At 53.5% G+C, this 21,958-nt stretch overlaps 1 protein-coding gene across 1 annotated transcript in view; it reads right to left on the bottom strand.

Annotated features, from left to right (window-relative positions):
• The window catches only part of LOC119966916 (dynein heavy chain 14, axonemal-like), a 1,122,002-nt gene that overhangs the window by 194,401 nt on the left and 905,643 nt on the right, over positions 1–21,958 (bottom strand). Inside the window, exons 60-62 of the mRNA XM_038798874.1 lie at positions 21,029–21,123; positions 16,853–17,012; positions 9,966–10,097 (exon numbers count right to left, since the gene is read on the bottom strand). Of these exons, the coding sequence (XP_038654802.1) occupies positions 9,966–10,097; positions 16,853–17,012; positions 21,029–21,123 (387 nt within the window). The remainder of the gene's footprint in view (positions 1–9,965; positions 10,098–16,852; positions 17,013–21,028; positions 21,124–21,958) is intronic.

The raw sequence follows: 21,958 nt of genomic DNA on the forward strand, positions 1-21,958 counted from the left end.
TAAGATCCTGGCACGGATAGAGGATTGGCTGACTGGCAGAAGGCTGAGAGTGGGGATAAAGGGGCCTTTTTCAGGATGGCAGCCGGTGACTAGTGATGTGCCTCAGGGGTCTGTGCTGGGATCACTTTTCACAGTGTACATTAAAATAGCAGCATGATCTCTTCCTGCCCTGGCGAGCGAAGCTCCTCAGAACAGGAAATGAAGATAAGTGTGGCCCAACGGTGCCTTCTTCACCGAGGGCCCAGAAAAGAAGAGTCCCATTTAATAGCGGGGTCGTTCTTGGCACTGTAAACGCCGGGGAATGCCGGGTTATACTCGCCCACAACAGATCTCTATTTTTTTTCCGTTAAATTGCACTGGAAATCTTCCCTAGCCCCACCGGTGATATCTGGGTGCAAACCTGATTTTCCTATAGAGTCCTAGATATTTACAGCATGGTAACAGGCCCTTCGGCCCAGCTTGTCCATGCTGCCCAGTTTCTATCACTAAGCTGGTCCCATTTGCCCACATTTGCCCCATATCCCTCCATACCCATCCTGCCCATGTAACTGTCTAACTGCTTTTTAAAGGACAAATACCCGTCTCTCCCACTGCCTCTGGCAGCTCGTTCCAGACACTCACCACCCTCTGTGTGAAGAAATTCCCCCTCTGGTCTCTTTTGTATCTCTCCCCTTAAACCTGTGCCCTCTAGTTCCAGACTCCTCTACCTTTGGGAAAAGATGTTGACTATCAATTTATCTGTGCCCCTCATTATTTTATAAACCTCTATAAGATCACCCCTAAGCCTCCTACGCTCCAGGGAAAATAGTCCCAGCCTATCCAGCCTCTCCTTATAACTCAGACCATCAAGTCCTGGTAGCAGCCTCGTAAATCTCTTCTGTACTCTTTCTAGTTTATCAATATCCTTCCTATAATAGGGTGCCCAGAACTGAACACAGTATTCCATGTGTGGTCTGACCAATGTCTTGTACAACTTCAACAAGAAGTCCCAACTCCTGTATTCAATATTCTGGCCAATAAAACCTAGCCTGCTGAATGCCTTCTTCACCACCCTGTCCACCTGTGACTCTGCCTTCAAGGAGATATGAACCTGTTCCCCTAGATCTCTTTGTTCTGTAACTCTCCCCAACTCCCTACCATTCACTGAGTAGGTCCTGCCCTGATTCGATCCACCAAATACATCACCTCACATTTATCCAAATTAAACTCCATCTGCCATTCATCGGCCCACTGGCCCAATTGGTCAAGATCCTGTTGCAATCTTACAGAACCTTCTTCACTGTCCACTATGGCACCAATCTTGGTGTCATCTGCAAACTTACTAACCATGTCTCCTACATTCTAATCCACATCATTAATATATATAACAAATCACAGTGGACCCAGCACCGATCCCTGAGGCACACCGCTGGTCACAGGCCTCCAGTTTGAGAAACAACCCTCCACAACCACCCTTTGGCTTCGGTCGCCGAGCCAATTCTGCATCCAATTGGCTACCTCACCCTGGATTCCGTGAGATTTAACCTTTTGCAACAACCTACCATGCGGTACCTTGTCAAAGGCCTTGCTAAAGTCCATTTGGACAACGTCGACTGCGCTGCCCTCATCTACCTTCTTGGTTACCCCTTCAAAAAACACAAATTGGTGAGACATGATTTTCCCCTCACAAAGCCAGGCTGACTTTCCCTAATTAGCCCTTGCCTGTCTAAATGCCTGTAGATCCTGTCCCTCAGAATATCTTCTAACAACTTACTCACTACAGAAGTCAGGCTAACCGGTCTGTAGTTCCCAGGCTTATCTCTACAGACCTTCTTAAACAAGGGCACAACATTTGCTACCCTCCAATCTTCAGGCACCTCTCCTGTGGCTGTTGATGATTTAAATATCTCAGCTCGGGGGACGGCAATTTCCTCCCTAGCCTCCCACAACATCCTGGGATACATTTCATCAGGTCCCGGGGATTTATCTATCTTGATGGGCGTTAATACCTCCAGCACCTCCTTCTCTGTAATATGTACATTCCTCAAAACATCACTTTTTATTTCCCCAATTTCCCGAACATTCCTGCCTTTCTCAACAGTAAATACTGACGAGAAATATTCATTTAGGACCTCTCCAATCCCTTGTGGATCTGCACATAGATAACCCTGTTTATCCTGAAGAGACCCTACCCTCTCCCTACTCACCCTTTTACCCTTTATGTATCTGAAAAAGCTCTTTGGATTTCCATTTGCCTTCTCTGCCAAGACAATCTCATGTCCCCTTTTTGCCCTCCTGATTTCTCTCTTAACTCTACTCCGACAAGCCCTGTACTCTTCAAGGGATCCACTTGGATCAACCAGCTGCCTCAGCCTGTTATATGCCTCCTTCTTCCTTTTGACCATGGCTTTAATATCCCGATTCATCCAGAGTTCCCTCCTTCTCCCAGCCTTACCCTTCACTCTAAGAGGAATGTGTCGACCTTGAACCCCAGTTAACACCTTTTTGAAAGACTCCCACAACTTTTGAAAATTCCCGCCTAATCCCCCGAAATTGGTCTAGTCCCAATTTAGAATTTTAACTTTTGGGCCAGAACTATCATTCTCCATAGCCATCTTAAACTAATGGATTTATGGTCACTGATCCCAAAGTGATCCCTCACTGACACTTCTGGTCACCTGCCCTTCCTTATGCCCCAAGAAGAGGTCAAGTTTTGCCCCCTCTCTGGTTGGGCCATCCACATACTGAATGAGGAATTCTTCCTGAATACACTCAACAAATTTCTCTCCAGCCAAACCCCCAGTGCTACGGCTGTCCCAGTTAATGTTGGGAAATTTAAAGTCCCCAACTATTACCACCCTTTTTTCCGGCAGCTATCTTAATCTCCTTACATATTTGCTCCTCAATTTCCCGCTGACTATTTGGGGGCCTATAGTACAGTCCTATCAAAGTGATCTCACCCTTCTTATTTTTCAGTTCTGCCCATATAGACTCAGTGGGCGAACCCTCGGATATATCCTGGGCGGAATTCTCCGCCAGGCCCGACACCGTCGTGAAAGCCGGAGAGGTTCACGACGGCGTCGGAGGCCGCTCCTGGCCCCCTAATCTCCCCCCGCCGGGGGGCTAGGAGGGCCGTGCCGTGAATCTCGGCCGCCGGGCCTTGTCGCTGGTGTCAAGGCCCGGCGCGCCGACAATGACACGGCCAACGCCCCTAATGACGTCAGCCGCGCATGCGCGGGTTGGTCGGCTCCAACCCGCGCATGCGCGGCTGATGTCACGACGGCTGACGGCTCAAACCCGTGCATGCGCGGTTGTTGTCTTCCCGTCCCCTGCCCCGCAAGACATGGCGGCTTGATCTTGCGTGGCGGCGGAGGGGAAAGAGTGCGTCCCGATGAGACGCCGGCCCAACGATTGGTGGGCACCGATTGCGGGCCAGTCCCCTCCCGAGCACGGTCGTGGTGCTCACTCCCCTCTCCGCCCCCCACAAGCCACAAAACAGCTGCTGGCGCCATGTTCACGCCATCCGGGCCGGAGAATCGCGGATCGCCGTGAAAAATGGCGGCCCGCGATTCTCCGTTCGGCGTGTCGCAAAACGCGACACGCCATTTTGGGGGGGGTGGTGGGAGAATCGCGGGGGGGTGCCAGAGCGGCCCTCCTGCGATTCTCCCACCCGGCGTGGGGAGCGGAGAATCGCGCCACCTCTCTCTGTACTACGTGATGCTGTACTGTCCCTAATCAAAAACGCAACTCCCTCTCCTCTCCTACCTCCTGTTCTATCTTTCCTATAGCATCTGTACCCCGGAACATTGAGCTGCCAGTCCTGCCCCTCCCGTAGCCATGTTTCAGTAATAGCTATCATATCCCTGGCCCCTGTACCTATCCATGCTCTGAGTTCATCTGCCTCGCCCGTTAGGCCTCTTGCATTGAAATAAATGCAGTTTAATCTGTTCTCTGCCTTCCACTTTTCTCCTTACTGACTTTTGTTTCTATCCTGTCTTTACCACGCTCGGACACCCTGTATTGGTTCCCACCCCCCTGCCACATTAGTTTAAACCCTCCCCAACACACAAGCAAACCTCCCATGGACATTAGATCCAATGCTGCCCAGGTGCAGGCCGTCCAATTGTAATGGTCCCACCTCCACCAGTAACAGTTCTGTGGTGACATAACCACTGTAGTTATGTATATTTGCAGTAGGGGGATGTATGGCTGTACCTGTAATACAGGTTCCTCCGGTAAGCCCCTGCCAGCTAGCTCCGCCCACAGGGAGCTTGTGTATAAATATGCGTGTGAGTCACTGAGATTCTATTCTACAGCTGCCGCTGGAGGAATAGCATCACACAGCAATAAAAGCCTCGATTGTACATGTCTCGAGTCTTTGTGTGCAATTGTTAGCGCCACAATTTATTGCTGTGTGATTTTCCGTTCACCATGGACATCAGGATCAAGCCTGACCGTCTGCAGCTGGATCCGCAGTCGCCTCACGCCAGGAAAGACTTTGTTCACTGACTCGCAGTCTTCGAGGCCTACATCTCTTCAGCGGACCCTCCCCCGATGGAGGCTCAAAAAAGACAACTCCTGTACTCAAGACTTAGCTCCCGTGTCTTTCCGCTAATTTGAGTTGCGCCTGACTATGTCAGAGCTATGGAGCTGCTCAATGAGAACTATGCACAGTCGACGAACACCCTGTTTGCGAGACACCTACTCTCTACTCGCGTCCAGCAGCCGAGTGAGTCGATTGAGGACTTCAGGAGGGCCCTTATACCTCTGGCACGAGACTGCGACTGCCGGGCCCTCACAGCCACAGAACATGCCGATTTACTCATGCTCGATGCCTTTGTTACAGGCATTGCATCGGACCCCATCCGGCAACGACTGCTGGAAGGGGCCGCCCTCGACCTCGCCGCCACAAAGACTCTGGCGCTTTCCATGATGGCCGCCTCCCGTAGTGCGCAAACTTACTCCGCTAGCCGCTCGGCCCACCAGTCCTACCCCTCGTGGACCTCGCAAACGGCCCCCCCAGCAGCCGCCCCCACGCACTTCGCCTGCGCTGCTCGCCGCACCGCGCTCCCTGGGGGTCCCCGCTGTTACTTCTGCGGTCAGCAGAAGCACCCCCACCTGTGCTGCCCGGCCCGCACCGCGACCTGCAAAGCTTGTGGCAAGAAAGGCCACAACGGTGCTGGTCAACGGCCACGTGACCTCCTGCATCATCGACTCCGGGAGCACCGAGAGCTTTGTTCACCCGGACACGGTAAGGCGCTATTCCCTTACGGTCCATCCCGCCAACCGGCAGATCTCTCTCGCCTCCGGTTCCCACTCTGTCCCGATCCGGAGTTTCTGCCTGGTTAAACTGACTGTACAGGGCGTGGAATTCGACCGTTTCCGTCTGTACATTCTCCCCGACCTCTGCGCGTCACTCTTACTAGGCCTGGATTTCCAATGCAATCTCCAGAGCCTCACCCTCAAATTCAGCGGACCCCTACCTCCCCTCACCGTTTGCGGCCTCACGACCTTCAAGGTCGAGCCTCCCTCCCTCTTTGCCAGTCTGACTGTGGATTGCAAGCCCGTCGCCACCAGGAGCAGACGGTACAGCACCCAGGACAAGGCCTTCATCAGGTCCGAAGTCCAGTGGCTGCTTCGGGAGGGTATCATCGAGGCCAGCAACAGCCCTTGGAGAGCCCAGGTGGTAGTGGTTAAGACCGGGGAGAAGCACAGGATGGTCATGGACTACAGCCAGACCATCAACCGGTACACGCAGCTCGACGCGTACCCTCTCCCCTGCATATCTGATATGGTCAATCAGATTGCACAGTACCGGGTCTTCTCTACTATTGACCTGAAATCCGCCTACCACCAGCTCCCCATCCGTAAATCGGACCGCCCCTACACTGCCTTCGAGGCAGACGGTCGTCTGTACCAATTTCTTAGGATTTCCTTCGGTGTCACGAATGGAGTCTCGGTATTTCAACGAGAAATGGACCGAATGGTTGACCGGTACGGACTGCAGGCCACCTTCCCGTACCTCGACAATGTCACCATCTGTGGCCATGACCAGCAGGACCATAATGCCAACCTTTCTAAATTCCTCCACACCGCATCTCTCCTTAATCTCACTTACAACAAGGAGAAGTGCGTGTTCCGCACAGACCGCTTAGCCATCCTTGGCTACGTAGTCCAAAACGGACGACTGGGGCTCGACCCCGACCGCATACGCCCCCTCATGGAGCTTCCACTCTCCCACTGCCCCAAGGCCCTCAAACGCTGCCTGGGGTTCTTTTCTTATTACGCCCAGTGGGTCCCACAATACGCGGACAAGGCCCGTCCACTTATCCAGTCCACACATTTTCCCCTCACGGCCGAGAAGGGGAAGCCCGCAATCTGCCCATGTCTCGAGTCTTTGTGTGCAATTGTTAGCGCCAAAGGTTCCAATCTCCTCTCTCTGCTCTGTGCTCCTGTCGTCTCACTCTCTGCTCCGTGATCCTGTCCTCTCTCTGCTCCGTGCTCCTGTCCTCTCACTGTCTGCTCCGTGATCCTGTCCTCTCTCTGCTCCGTGCTCCTGTCCTCTCTCTGCTCCGTGATCCTGTCCTCCCTCTGCTCTGTGTTCCTGTCCTCCCTCTGCTCTGTGTTCCTGTCCTCCCTCTGCTCTGTGTTCCTGTCCTCCCTCTGCTCCGTGCTCCTGTCCTCTCTCTGCCCTGTGCTCCTCTCCTCTCACTCTCTGCTCAGTGCTCCTGTCCTCTCTCTGCTCCGTGCTCCTGTCCTCTCTCTGCTCCGTGCTCCTGTCCTCTCTCTGCTCCGTGCTCCTGTCCTCTCTCTGCTCTGTGCTCCTGTCCTCTCTCTGCTCCGTGCTCCTGTCCTCTCTCTGTTGGCTCTGTGCTCCTGTCCTCTCTCTGCTCCGTGCTCCTGTCCTCTCTCTGCTCCGTGCTGCTGTCCTCTCTCTGCTCTGTGCTCCTGTCCTCTCTCTGCTCCGTGCTCCTGTCCTCTCTCTGCTCTGTGCTCCTGTCCTCTCTCTGCTCTGTGCTCCTGCCCTCTCTCTGCTCAGTGCTCCTGTCCTCTCTCTGCTGTGTGCTCCTGCCCTCTCTCTGCTCTGTGCTACTGTCCACTCTCTGCTCTGTGCTCCTGTCCTCTCACTGTCTGCTCCGTGATCCTGTCCTCCCTCTGCTCTGTGTTCCTGTCCTCCGTCTGCTCCGTGCTCCTGTCCTCTCACTGTCTGCTCCGTGATCCTGTCCTCTCTCTGCTCCGTGCTCCTGTCCTCTCTCTGCTCGGTGATCCTGTCCTCCCTCTGCTCTGTGCTCCTGTCCTCCCTCTGCTCCGTGCTCCTGTCCTCTCACTGTCTGCTCCGTGATCCTGTCCTCTCTCTGCTCCGTGCTCCTGTCCTCTCTCTGCTCTGTGCTCCTGTCCTCGCTCTGCTCTGTGCTCCTGTCCTCTCTCTGCTCCCTGCTCCTGTCCTCTCTCTGGTTCGGGCTCCTGTCCTCTCACTCTCTGCTCCGTGATCCTGTCCTCTCTCTGCTCCGTGCTCCTGTCCTCTCTCTGCTCCGTGCTCCTGTCCTTCCTCTGCTCCGTGCTCCTGTCCTCTCTCTGCTCTGTGCTCCTGCCCTCTCTCTGCTCCGTGCTCCTGTCCTCTCTCTGCCCTGTGCTCCTCTCCTCTCACTCTCTGCTCAGTGCTCCTGTCCTCTCTCTGCTCTGTGCTCCTGCCCTCTCTCTGCTCTGTGCTCCTGTCCTCTCACTCTCTGCTCCGTGCTCCTGTCCTCTCAGTCTCTGCTCCGTGCTCCTGTCCTCTCTCTGCTCCGTGCTCCTGTCCTCTCTCTGCTCCGTGCTCCTGTCCTCTCTCTGCTCTGTGCTCCTGTCCTCTCTCTGCTCCGTGCTCCTGTCCTCTCTCTGCTCCGTGCTCCTGTCCTCTCTCTGCTCCGTGCTCCTGTCCTCTCTCTGCTCTGTGCCCCTGTCCTCTCTCTGCTCCGTGCTCCTGTCCTCTCTCTGCTCTGTGCCCCTGTCCACTCTCTGCTCCGGGCTCCTGTCCTCTCTCTGCTCCGTGCTCCTGTCCTCTCTCTGCTCCGTGCTCCTGTCCTCTCTCTGCTCCGTGCTCCTGTCCTCTCTCTGCTCCGTGCTCCTGTCCTCTCTCTGCTCCGTGCTCCTGTCCTCTCACCGTCTGCTCCGTGATCCTGTCCTCTCTCTGCTCCGTGCTCCTGTCCTCTCTCTGCTCCGTGCTCCTGTCCTCTCACTCTCTGCTCCGTGCTCCTGTCCTCTCTCTGCTCTGTGCTCCTGTCCTCTCACTCTCTGCTCCGTGCTCCTGTCCTCTCTCTGCTCTGTGCTCCTGTCCTCTCTCTGCTCTGTGCTCCTGTCCTCTCACTCTCTGCTCCGTGCTCCTGTCCTCTCTCTGCTCTGTGCTCCTGTCCTCTCTCTGCTCTGTGCTCCTGTCCTCTCTCTGCTCTGTGCTCCTGTCCTCTCACTCTCTGCTCTGTGCTCCTGTCCTCTCTCTGCTCTGTGCTCCTGTCCTCTCACTGTCTGCTCCATGATCCTGTCCTCTCTCTGCTCCGTGCTCCTGTCCTCTCAGTCTCTGCTCCGTGCTCCTGTCCTCTCTCTGCTCCGTGCTCCTGTCCTCTCTCTGCTCCGTGCTCCTGTCCTCTCTCTGCTCCGTGCTCCTGTCCTCTCTCTGCTCCGTGCTCCTGCCCTCTCTCTGCTCTGTGCTCCTGCCCTCTCTCTGCTCCGTGCTCCTGTCCTCTCTCTGCTCTGTGCCCCTGTCCTCTCACTCTCTGCTCCGTGCTCCTGCCCTCTCTCTGCTCCGTGCTCCTGTCCTCTCTCTGCTCCGTGCTCCTGTCCTCTCTCTGCTCTGTGCTCCTGTCCTCTCTCTGCTCTGTGCTCCTGTCCTCGCTCTGCTCTGTGCTCCTGTCCTCGCTCTGCTCTGTGCTCCTGTCCTCTCTCTGCTCCCTGCTCCTGTCCTCTCTCTGCTCTGTGCTCCTGTCCTCGCTCTGCTCCCTGCTCCTGTCCTCTCTCTGTTGGCTCTGTGCTCCTGTCCTCTCTCTGCTCTGTGCTCCTGTCCTCTCTCTGCTCCGTGCTCCTGTCCTCGCTCTGCTCTGTGCTCCTGTCCTCTCTCTGCTCCCTGCTCCTGTCCTCTCTCTGCTCTGTGCTCCTGTCCTCTCTCTGCTCTGTGCTCCTGTCCTCGCTCTGCTCTGTGCTCCTGTCCTCGCTCTGCTCTGTGCTCCTGTCCTCTCTCTGCTCCCTGCTCCTGTCCTCTCTCTCTGCTCTGTGCTCCTGTCCTCGCTCTGCTCCCTGCTCCTGTCCTCTCTCTGTTGGCTCTGTGCTCCTGTCCTCTCTCTGCTCCGTGCTCCTGCCCTTTCACTCTCTGCTCCGTGCTCCTGTCCTCTCTCTGCTCTGTGCCCCTGTCCTCTCTCTGCTCCGTGCTCCTGTCCTCTCTCTGCTCTGTGCCCCTGTCCTCTCTCTGCTCCGTGCCCCTGTCCTCTCTCTGCTCCGTGCTCCTGTCCTCTCTCTGCTCTGTGCTCCTGTCCTCTCTCTGCTCTGTGCTCCTGTCCTCTCTCTGCTCTGTGCTCCTGTCCTCTCTCTGCTCTGTGCTCCTGTCCTCTCTCTGTCTGCTCTGTGCTCCTGTCCTCTCTCTGCTCCGTGCTCCTGCCCTTTCACTCTCTGCTCCGTGCTCCTGTCCTCTCTCTGCTCTGTGCCCCTGTCCTCTCTCTGCTCCGTGCTCCTGTCCTCTCTCTGCTCTGTGCCCCTGTCCTCTCTCTGCTCCGTGCTCCTGTCCTCTCTCTGCTCTGTGCCCCTGTCCTCTCTCTACTCCATGCTCCTGTCCTCTCTCTGCTCTGTGCCCCTGTCCTCTCTCTGCTCCATGCTCCTGTCCTCTCTCTGCTCTGTGCTCCTGTCCTCTCTCTGCTCCGTGCTCCTGTCCTCTCATGAGGATTCCATGTCCTATAGACTGGAACTTGTACAGTACAATCCGCACAGACATGAATTAGTAATGTACTTCCAGCTTCCAGACTTACCTTCCGCACTTCGTGATAATGCTGTATGGCTAACACCCATTCACACAGGGAACGACATGCCGTGGACACCAAGCCCACCCGTTCAGGGTTGAAATCAGGGTGCTTTGAGTAAAGCTTCAACTTTGTGAAGACCTAGGAAAAATTAAAAACAATTCTTTAATAATTTATTTGTGTCACAGGCAGTCTTACATTAACATTGCAATGAAGTTACTGTGAAAAGCCCCTAGTCGCCACATTCCGGCGCCTGTTCGGGTCACAGAGGGAGAATTCAGAATGTCCAATTCACCTAACAGCACGTCTTTCAGGACTGTGGGAGGAAACCGGAGCATCCGGAGGAATCCCACGGGAGAACGTGCAGACTCCGCACAGACAGTGACCCAAGCCGGGAATCGAACCTGGGACCATGGTGCTGTGAAGCAACAGTGCTAACCACTGTGCTACTGTGTGCCCTAATGTCGCTGCTGGCTGGACTGAGTTTATCAACATTTCTCGTCAATTGATGTTGTTGCTGAGCTGATGGGACTTTTAATCTTTAAATCTCAGCAAATCCAATATTTATTGTCAATCTCTGATTGCTCTTGACAAGGTGTTGAGCTGCCTTTTTGAACTTGTGCAGCTCCTGTGCTGTAGGTACACCCACTGTGCTGTTAGGGAGGGAGTTCCAGGGTGTTGCCCCAGCGACAGTGAAGGTACGGCCGATATATTTCCCAGTCAAGGTGGTGAGTGAGTTGGAGGGGAACCTCCAGGTGGTGGGGTTCCCAGGTATCTGCTGTTCTTGTCCTTCTGGATGGTAGTGGCCGTGGGTTTGGAAGGTGCTGCCTAAGGAGCCTTGGTGAGTTACTGCAGTGCATCTTGTAGATGGTACACACGGCTGCCACTGTGCGTCGGCGGTGGAAGGTTTGAATGTTTGTGGAAGGGGGAACAATCAAGCTGACTGCTTTGTCCTGGATGGTGCCGAGCAAGTGGAGAGTATTCCATCACACTTGTAGATGGTGGACAGGCTTCTGGTCAATGGAAACATCCAGAATGATGTTTCTTGGCTGATTCCCATCAATGAGCATTAGTTCATTTTCTGGCACTTCTCTGGTGTGAATGAAACTTGCCACTTGCCCAGCTCCTGCTGCATTTCGACAGGGGCTACTTCAGGATTCAGAAATCACAAATGGTGCTGAACATTGTGCAGTCATCAGCAAGCATTCCCACTGCTGGTCTTATAATGGCAGGAAGGTCATAGCTGAAGCAGGTGGAGATGGTTTGGGCTGGGAGATGACTGAGGAACATCTCCCGAGATGTCCAGGTGCTCAGGTCATTAACCTCAAAACAACACTCCCCTTCCTCAGTGAGTGTGAGGGAGAGTGTCCCCTTCCTCAGTGAGTGTGAGGGAGAATCTCACCTTCTCCAGTGAGTGAGTGGGAGGGAGAATCTCACCTTCTCCAGTGAGTGTGAGGGAGAGTGTCACCTTCCTCAGTGAGTGTGAGGGAGAGTGTCCCTTTCTCCAGTGAGTGAGTGTGAGGGAGAGTGTCCCCTTCTCCAGTGAGTGTGAGGGAGAGTGTCACCTTCCTCAGTGAGTGTGAGGGAGAGTGTCACCTTCCTCAGTGAGTGTGAGGGAGAGTGTCACTTTCTCCAGTGAGTGTGAGGGAGAGTGTCACCTTCTCCAGTGAGTGTGAGGGAGAGTGTCACCTTCTCCAGTGAGTGTGAGGGAGAGTGTCACCTTCTCCAGTGAGTGAGTGTGAGGGAGAGTGTCACCTTCCTCAGTGAGTGTGAGGGAGAGTGTCACCTTCTCCAGTGAGTGAGTGTGAGGGAGAGTGTCACCTTCTCCAGTGAGTGAGTGTGAGGGAGAGTGTCACCTTCTCCAGTGAGTGTGAGGGAGAGTGTCACCTTCTCCAGTGAGTGAGTGTGAGGGAGAGTGTCACCTTCCTCAGTGAGTGAGTGCGAGGGAGAGTGTCACCTTCCTCAGTGAGTGAGTGTGAGGGAGAGTGTCACCTTCCTCAGTGAGTGTGAGGGAGAGTGTCACCTTCTCCAGTGAGAGTGAGAGGGAATCTCACCTTCTCCAGTGAGTGTGAGGGAGAATCTCACCTTCTCCAGTGAGTGAGTGTGAGGGAGAGTGTCACCTTCTCCAGTGAGTGAGTGTGAGGGAGAGTGTCACCTTCCTCAGTGAGTGTGAGGCAGAGTGTCACCTTCTCCAGTGAGTGTGAAGGAGAATCTCACCTTCTCCAGTGAGTGTGAGGGAGAATCTCACCTTCTCCAGTGAGTGTGAGGGAGAGTGTCACCTTCTACAGTGAGTGAGTGTGAGGGAGAATCTCACCTTCTACAGTGAGTGAGTGTGAGGGAGAATCTCACCTTCTCCAGTGAGTGTGACGGAGAATCTCACCTTCTCCAGTGAGTGAGTGTGAGGGGGAATGGCACCTTCTCCAGTGAGTGTGAGGGAGAATCTCACCTTCTCCAGTGAGTGAGTGTGAGGGAGAATCTCACCTTTTCCAGTGAGTGAGTGTGAGGGAGAGTGTCACATTCTCCAGTGAGTGTGAGGGAGAGTGTCACCTATTCCAGTGAGTGAGTGTGAGGGAGAATCTCACCTTCTCCAGTGAGTGTGAGGGAGAATCTCACCTTCTCCAGTGAGTGAGTGTGAGGGAGAATGTCACCTTCTCCAGAGAGTGAGTGTGAGGGAGTATCTCACCTTCTCCAGAGAGTGAGTGTGAGGGAGAGTGTCACATTCTCCAGTGAGTGTGAGGGAGAATCTCACCTTTTCCAATGAGTGAGTGTGAGGGAGAATCTCACCTTCTCCAGTGAGTGTGAGGGAGAATCTCACCTTCTCCAGTGAGTGTGAGGGAGAATCTCACCTTCTCCAGTGAGTGAGTGTGAGGGGGAATCTCACCTTCTCCAGTGAGTGTGAGGGAGAATCTCACCTTCTACAGTGAGTGAGTGTGAGGGAGAATCTCACCTTTTCCCGCGTGTGTGAAGGAGAATCTCACCTTCTCCAGTGAGTGTGAGGGGGAATCTCACCTTCTCCAGTGAGTGAGTGCGAGGGAGAGTGTGACCTTCTCCAGTGAGTGAGTGTGAGGGAGAATCTCACCTTCTCCAGTGAGTGTGAGGGAGAATCTCACCTTCTCCAGTGAGTGTGAGGGGGAATCTCACCTTCTCCAGTGAGTGAGTGTGAGGGAGAATGTCACCTTCTCCAGTGAGTGTGAGGGAGAATGTCACTTTCTCCAGTGAGTGAGTGTGAGGGAGAATGTCACCTTCTCCAGTGAGTGTGAGGGGGAATGGCACCTTCTCCAGTGAGTGTGAGGGAGAATCTCACCTTCTCCAGTGAGTGAGTGTGAGGGAGAATCTCACCTTTTCCAGTGAGTGAGTGTGAGGGAGAATCTCACCTTCTCCAGTGAGTGAGTGTGAGGGAGAATCTCACCTTCTCCAGTGAGTGAGTGTGAGGGAGAGTGTCACCTTCTCCAGTGAGTGTGAGTGGGAATCTCACCTTCTCCAGTGAGTGAGTGTGAGGGAGAATCTCACCTTCTCCAGTGAGTGAGTGTGAGGGAGAATCTCACCTTTTCCCGCGAGTGTGCCGGAGAATCTCACTTTCTCCAGTGAGTGAGTGTGAGGCAGAGTGTCACCTTCTCCAGTGAGTGAGTGCGAGGGAGAGTGTGACCTTCTCCAGTGAGTGAGTGTGAGGGAGAATCTCACCTTCTCCAGTGAGTGTGAAGGAGAATCTCACCTTCTCCAGTGAGTGTGAGGGGGAATCTCACCTTCTCCAGTGAGTGAGTGTGAGGGAGAATGTCACCTTCTCCAGTGAGTGTGAGGGGGAATCTCACCTTCTCCAGTGAGTGTGAGGGAGAATCTCACCTTCTCCAGTGAGTGTGAGGGAGAATGTCACTTTCTCCAGTGAGTGAGTGTGAGGGGGAATGGCACCTTCTCCTGTGAGTGTGAGGGAGTATCTCACCTTCTCCAGTGAGTGAGTGTGAGGGGGAATGGCACCTTCTCCTGTGAGTGTGAGGGAGTATCTCACCTTCTCCAGTGAGTGAGTGTGAGGGAGAATCTCACCTTCTCCAGTGAGTGAGTGTGAGGGAGAATCTCACCTTTTCCAGTGAGTGAGTGTGAGGGAGAGTGTCACATTCTCCAGTGAGTGAGTGTGAGGCAGAGTGTCACCTTCTCCAGTGAGTGTGAGGGGGAATCTCACCTTCTCCAGTGAGTGTGAGGGAGAATCTCACCTTCTACAGTGAGTGAGTGTGAGGGAGAATCTCACCTTCCCCAGTGAGTGAGTGTGAGGGAGAATCTCACCTTTTCCAGTGAGTGTGACGGAGAATCTCACCTTCTCCAGTGAGTGAGTGTGAGGGAGAGTGTGACCTTCTCCAGTGAGTGAGTGTGAGGGAGAATCTCACCTTCTCCAGTGAGTGCGAAGGAGAATCTCACCTTCTCCAGTGAGTGTGAGGGGGAATCTCACTTTCTCCAGTGAGTGAGTGTGAGGGAGAATGTCACCTTCCTCAGTGAGTGAGTGTGAGGCAGAGTGTCACCTTCTCCAGGGAGTGTGAGGGAGAGTGTCACTTTCTCCAGTGAGTGAGTGTGAGGGGGAATCTCACCTTCTCCAGTGAGTGTGAGGGAGTATCTCACCTTCTCCAGTGAGTGAGTGTGAGGGAGAGTGTCACATTCTCCACTGAGTGAGTGTGAGGGAGAATCTCACCTTCTCCAGTGAGTGAGTGTGAGGGAGAATCTCACCTTCCTCAGTGAGTTAGTGTGAGGCAGAGTGTCACCTTCTCCAGTGAGTGTGAGGGAGAGTGTCACATTCTCCAGTGAGTGTGAGGGAGAATCTCACCTTCCTCAGTGAGTGAGTGTGAGGGAGTATCTCACCTTCTCCAGTGAGTGAGTGTGAGGGAGAATCTCACCTTCTCCAGTGAGTGAATGTGAAAGAGAGTGTCAACTTCTCCAGTGAGTGTGAGGGGGAATCTCACCTTCTCCAGTGAGTGAGAGGGAGAATCTCACCTTCTGCAGTGAGTGAGAGGGAGAATCTCACATTCTCCAGTGAGTGTGAAGGAGAATCTCACCTTCTCCAGTGAGTGTGAGGGGGAATCTCACCTTCTCCAGTGAGTGAGTGTGAGGGAGAATGTCACCTTCTCCAGTGAGTGTGAGGGGGAATCTCACCTTCTCCAGTGAGTGTGAGGGAGAATCTCACCTTCTCCAGTGAGTGTGAGGGAGAATGTCACTTTCTCCAGTGAGTGAGTGTGAGGCAGAGTGTCACCTTCTCCAGTGAGTGTGAGGGGGAATCTCACCTTCTCCAGTCAGTGTGAGGGAGAATCTCACCTTCTACAGTGAGTGAGTGTGAGGGAGAATCTCACCTTTTCCAGCGAGTGTGACGGAGAATCTCACCTTCTCCAGTGAGTGAGTGTGAGGGAGAGTGTGACCTTCTCCAGTGAGTGAGTGTGAGGGAGAATCTCACCTTCTCCAGTGAGTGCGAAGGAGAATCTCACCTTCTCCAGTGAGTGTAAGGGGGAATCTCACCTTCTCCAGTGAGTGAGTGTGAGGGAGAATGTCACCTTCCTCAGTGAGTGAGTGTGAGGCAGAGTGTCACCTTCTCCAGTGAGTGTGAGGGAGAGTGTCACTTTCTCCAGTGAGTGAGTGTGAGGGGGAATCTCACCTTCTCCAGTGAGTGTGAGGGAGTATCTCACCTTCTCCAGTGAGTGAGTGTGAGGGAGAATCTCACCTTCTCCAGTGAGTGAGTGTGATGGAGAATCTCACCTTCTCCAGTGAGTGAGTGTGAGGGGGAATCTCACCTTCTCCAGTGAGTGAGTGTGAGGGAGAGTGTCACATTCTCCAGTGAGTGAGTGTGAGGGAGAATCTCACCTTCTCCAGTGAGTGAGAGGGAGAATCTCACCTTCCTCAGTGAGTTAGTGTGAGGGAGAATGTGACCTTCTCCAGTGAGTGTGAGGGAGAGTGTCACCTTCTCCAGTGAGTGTGAGGGAGAATCTCACCTTCCTCAGTGAGTGAGTGTGAGGGAGAATCTCACCTTCCCCAGTGAGTGAGTGTGAGGGAGAATCTCACCTTCTCCAGTGAGTGAGTGTGAAAGAGAGTGTCAACTTCTCCAGTGAGTGTGAGAGGGAATCTCACCTTCTCCAGTGAGTGAGAGGGAGAATCTCACCTTCTCCAGTGAGTGAGAGGGAGAATCTCACCTTCTCAAGTGAGTGAGTGTGAGGGAGAATCTCACCTTCTCAAGTGAGTGAGTGTGAGGGAGAGTGTCACCTTCTCCAGTGAGTGTGAGGGAGAATCTCACCTTCTCAAGTGAGTGAGTGTGAGGGAGAGTGTGACTTTCTTCAGTGAGTGAGTGTGAGGGAGAATCTCACCTTCTCCAGTGAGTGAGTGTGAGGGAGAGTGTGACGTTCTTCAGTGAGTGAGTGTGAGGGAGAGTGCCACATTCTCCAGCGAGTGTGAGGGAGAGTGTCACCTTCTCCAGTGAGTGTGATGGAGAATCTCACCTTCTCCAGTGAGTGAGTGTGAGGGAGAATCTCACCTTCTCCAGTGAGTGAGTGTGAGGGAGAATGTCACCTTCTCCAGTGAGTGAGTGTGAGGGAGAATCTCACCTTCCTCAGTGAGTGAGTGTGAGGGAGAATGTCACCTTCTCCAGTGAGTGTGAGGGAGAATGTCACCTTCTCCAGTGAGTGTGAGGGAGAATGTCACCTTCTCCAGTGAGTGTGAGGGAGAATATCACCTTCTCCAGTGAGTGCGAGGGAGAATCTCACCTTTTCCAGTGAGTGAGTGTGAGGGAGAGTGTCACATTCTCCAGTGAGTGAGTGTGAGGGAGAATCTCACCTTCTCCAGTGAGTGTGAGGGAGAATCTCACCTTCTACAGTGAGTGAGTGAGAGGGAGAATCTCACCTTCTCCAGTGAGTGAGTGTGAGGGAGAATCTCACCTTCTCTGGGATCTTGTCCTTGTCCAGTGTCAGCAGATGTTTCAGGAAGCTTGGGTCTGCTAGCAGCAGTTTGGCAGTGGTCCATTGAGGGGATTTCCGCAGGAGGACACAGATTGCGTTCATCACTGTGAGAACCAGTGTTGGAGGGTTAGTGTAGACTCTGCAAAACACATTCAGGTGTGTTACCGGTTAGTATTCAGACAGGGCATGGTTTATTTTAAAAGTATTTTAATTCAACTAACTTTCAACATTTTCACAATGCGAAAACAGCCCCAAAAAACCCCAACAAGGCCCCCCCCCCCCCCCTCCCTCAGCTCCACCCTCAGCAGGCAGCAGTAACCATCTCTAGAAAGGGCATGATGGACAAGCCCCAACAATGGACCCCCATTCACCCTTCCCTCAGCACAAGCTTCACCTTCCCCAGGGTCAGAAAGGTCCAGCATATCGCCCGCCAGGTCAGGCACAGGGTGGAGAGTCTGACCTTTAAACCCCAACATGACCCGCTTCCGAGCGATCAGCCAGATGAAGGCTATGCTACATACACACCCACAGAAACAGACACACAGGCACAGACACACACACAGGCACAGTCACACACAGAGGCACAGACACACACACAGGCACACACACATTGACAGACACAGACACACACAAAGGCACAGTCACACACACACAGGCTCACACACATTGACAGACACAGACACACACACAGGCATAGATACACCCACAAGCACAAACACATGCACAGGCACACACACAGTCAGAGACACACCACACAGACAAACACACACACACAGGCACAGTCACACACACAGGCACAGACACAGACACACACACCGCACAGACAAACACACACACACAGGCACAGTCACACACACAGGCACAGACACAGACACACACACCGCACAGACAAACACACACACACAGGCACAGACACACACACAGGCACAGACAAACACACACACACAGGCACAGTCACACACACAGGCACAGACACACACACAGGCACAGACACAGACACACACACCACACAGACAGGCACAGTCACACACACAGGCACAGACAAACACACACACACAGGCACAGACACACAGACAGGCAAAGTCACACACACAGGCACAGACACACAGACAGGCACAGTCACACACAGGCACAGACACACACACAGGCACAGTCACACACACAGGCACAGACACACACACAGGCACAGACAAACACACAGGCACAGACACACACACAGGCACAGTCACACACATGGGCACAGACAAACACACACACACAGGCACAGACAAACACACACACACAGGCACAGACACACACACAGGCACAGACACACACACAGGCACAGACACAGACACACACACCACACAGACAGGCACAGTCACACACACAGGCACAGACAAACACACACACACAGACACAGACACACACACAGGCACAGACACACAGACAGGCACAGTCACACACACAGGCACAGACACACACACAGGCACAGACAAACACACACACACAGGCACAGACAAACACACACACAGGCACACACACACACACAGGCACAGTCACACACACAGGCACAGACACACACACAGGCACAGACACACACACAGGCACAGACACAGACACACACACCACACAGACAAACACACACACACAGGCACAGACACACACTCAGGCACAGTCACACACACAGGCACAGACACACACACAGGCACAGTCACACACACAGGCACAGACACACACACAGGCACAGACACACACACACACACAGGCACAGACACACACACACACACAGGCACAGTCACACACACAGGCACAGACACACACACAGGCACAGACACAGACACACACCACACAGACAGGCACAGGCACACACACAGGCACAGACAAACACACACACACAGACACAGACACACACACCGCACAGACAAACACACATACACAGGCACAGACACACACACAGGCACAGTCACACACACAGGCACAGTCACACACACAGGTACAGACACAGACACCACACAGACAAACACACACACACAGGTACAGTCACACACACAGGCACAGACACAGACACACACACCACACAGACAAACACACACACACAGGCACAGACAAACGCACACACAAAGGCACAGACAAACACACACACAGGCACAGTCACACACACAGGCACAGACTCACACAGGCACAGTCACACACACAGGCACAGTCACACACACCGCACAGACACACACACAGGCACAGACAAACACACACACACAGGCACAGACAAACACACACACAGGCACAGACACACACACAGGCACAGTCACACACACAGGCACAGACACACACACAGGCACAGTCACACACACAGGTACGGACACACACACAGGCACTGACACACACACAGGCACAGACACAGACACACACACAGGCACAGACACAGACACACACACCGCACAGACAAACACACACACACAGGCACAGACACACACACAGGCACAGACAAACACACAGACAGGCACAGTCACACACACAGGCACAGACTCACACAGGCACAGTCACACACACAGGCACAGTCACACACACCGCACAGACACATACACACACACCACACAGACAAACACACACACAGGCACACACACCGCACATACAAACACACACACACAGGCACAGTCACACACACAGGCACAGACACACACACAGACAAACACACACACACAGGCACAGTCACACACACAGGCACAGACACACACACAGGCACAGTCACACACACAGTCACAGACACACACACAGGCACAGTCACACACACAGGCACAGACACACACACAGGCACAGACACACACACAGGCACAGACACATACACACACACAGGCACAGACACAGACACACACACCGCACAAACACACACACACAGGCACAGACAAACACACACACAGGCACAGTCACACACACAGGCACAGACTCACACAGGCACAGTCACACACACAGGCACAGTCACACACACCGCACAGACACACACACAGGCACAGACAAACACACACACACACAGGCACAGACAAACACACACACACAGGCACAGTCACACACACAGGCACAGACACACACACAGGCACAGACACACACACAGGCACAGACACATACACACACAGGCACAGACACAGACAAAGACACACACACCGCACAGACAAACACACACACAAAGGCACAGACAAACACACACACAGGCACAGTCACACACACAGGCACAGACTCACACAGGCACAGTCACACACACAGGCACAGTCACACACACTGCACAGACACACACACAGGCACAGACAAACACACACACACACACAGGCACAGACAAACACACACACACAGGCACAGTCACACACAGGCACAGACTCACACAGGCACAGACACACACACAGGCACAGACTAACACAGGCACAGTCACACACACAGGCACAGTCACACACAGGCACATACACACAGACAGGCACAGTCACACACACACAGGCACAGACAAACACACACACTCAGGCACAGACAAACACACACACACAGGCACAGTCACACACACAGGCACAGTCACATACACAGGCACAGTCACACACAGGCACAGCCACACAGACAGGCACAGTCACACACACAGGCACAGACACACACACAGGCACAGACAAACACACAGGCACAGACACACACACAGGCACAGTCACACACATGGGCACAGACAAACACACACACACAGGCACAGACAAACACACACACACAGGCAGAGCCAAACACACACACACAGGCACAGACACACACACCGCACAGACAAACACACACACTCAGACACACAGACAGGCACAGACAAGCACACACACACAGGCACAGTCACACACACAGGCACAGACAAACACACACACACTGGCACAGTCACACACACAGGCACAGTCACACACACAGGCACAGACAAACACACACACATTGGGACAGTCAAACACACAGGCACAGTCACACACACAGGCACAGACAAACACACACACACACACACAGGCACAGACAAACACACACACAGGCACAGACAAACACACACACAGGCACAGTCACACACACAGGCACAGTCACACACAGGCACAGACACAGACACACACACCGCACAAACAAACATACACACACAGGCGCAGGCACAAACACAGGACACACCGGCATGGGCAGCCATACCTAATCTCTGAAATGTCACTCTTCTCCAAGGCTTGAAGTGCAATTATAGCCTTTTCCATTATAGGAAGTACGTCATTCAGCTCATTGGTTGCTTGCTGCAAGTGAACACAAAGGTCCCATCAAATTAGTGAATGGAGCACTGTGGTAGTCACCACTAACTGTGTAATAGATGTCGTAACTGTATATTAGATGTAGTACGGTAAGGCTCCTGTACTAGAGGTTAATCCCTGCCTGCTGGCTTCGCCCAATAGGCGGCGTATAAATGTGTGAAAATGAAATGAAAATCGCTTATTGTCACGAGTAGGCTTCAATGAAGTTACTGTGAAAAGCCCCTAGTTGCCACATTCCGGCGCCCGTTCGGGGAGGCTGGTACGGGAATTGAACCGTGCACACCGGAGCAGCTCCCATTCAGGTAGCAGCTGCAGGAGGCCACACTTCTCTGCTCAATAAAGCCTCAATTATTCTCTACTCTCGTCTTTGTAGTAATTGATAGTGCATCAATTTATTGAGCAGAGATTTTACAGCGATGGAACTTCGTATCAAGCCTGATTGCCTACAGCAGCCAACGCCACGTCGGCCTTCGACCGCTGGCTAGCCTGCTTCGAAAGCTACCTCCGATCATCGGCTGAACAACCCTCGGACGCACAGAAGCTCCAGGTCCTTTATTCACGGGTGAACTCTGATAATTTTCCCCTTATCCAGGATGCGGCCACTTATGCTGAAGCAATGGAGCTCCTGGAAGGACATTACATTCGGCCAGTTAACAAACTCTACGCCAGGTACATCCTGTCCACGGGACAACAACTCCCTGATGAGTCCTTAGACGATCTCTGGCGTGCCCTGCACATCCTGGCGAGGAACTGTGACTGCCAGGCAGATTCGGCAGTCGAGCAGACAGAGCTTTTAATGAGAGACATTTTGTTATGGGCA

Source organism: Scyliorhinus canicula, chromosome 6 (assembly GCF_902713615.1).
Source record: "Scyliorhinus canicula chromosome 6, sScyCan1.1, whole genome shotgun sequence".
Taxonomy (NCBI): Eukaryota; Metazoa; Chordata; class Chondrichthyes; order Carcharhiniformes; family Scyliorhinidae; genus Scyliorhinus; species Scyliorhinus canicula.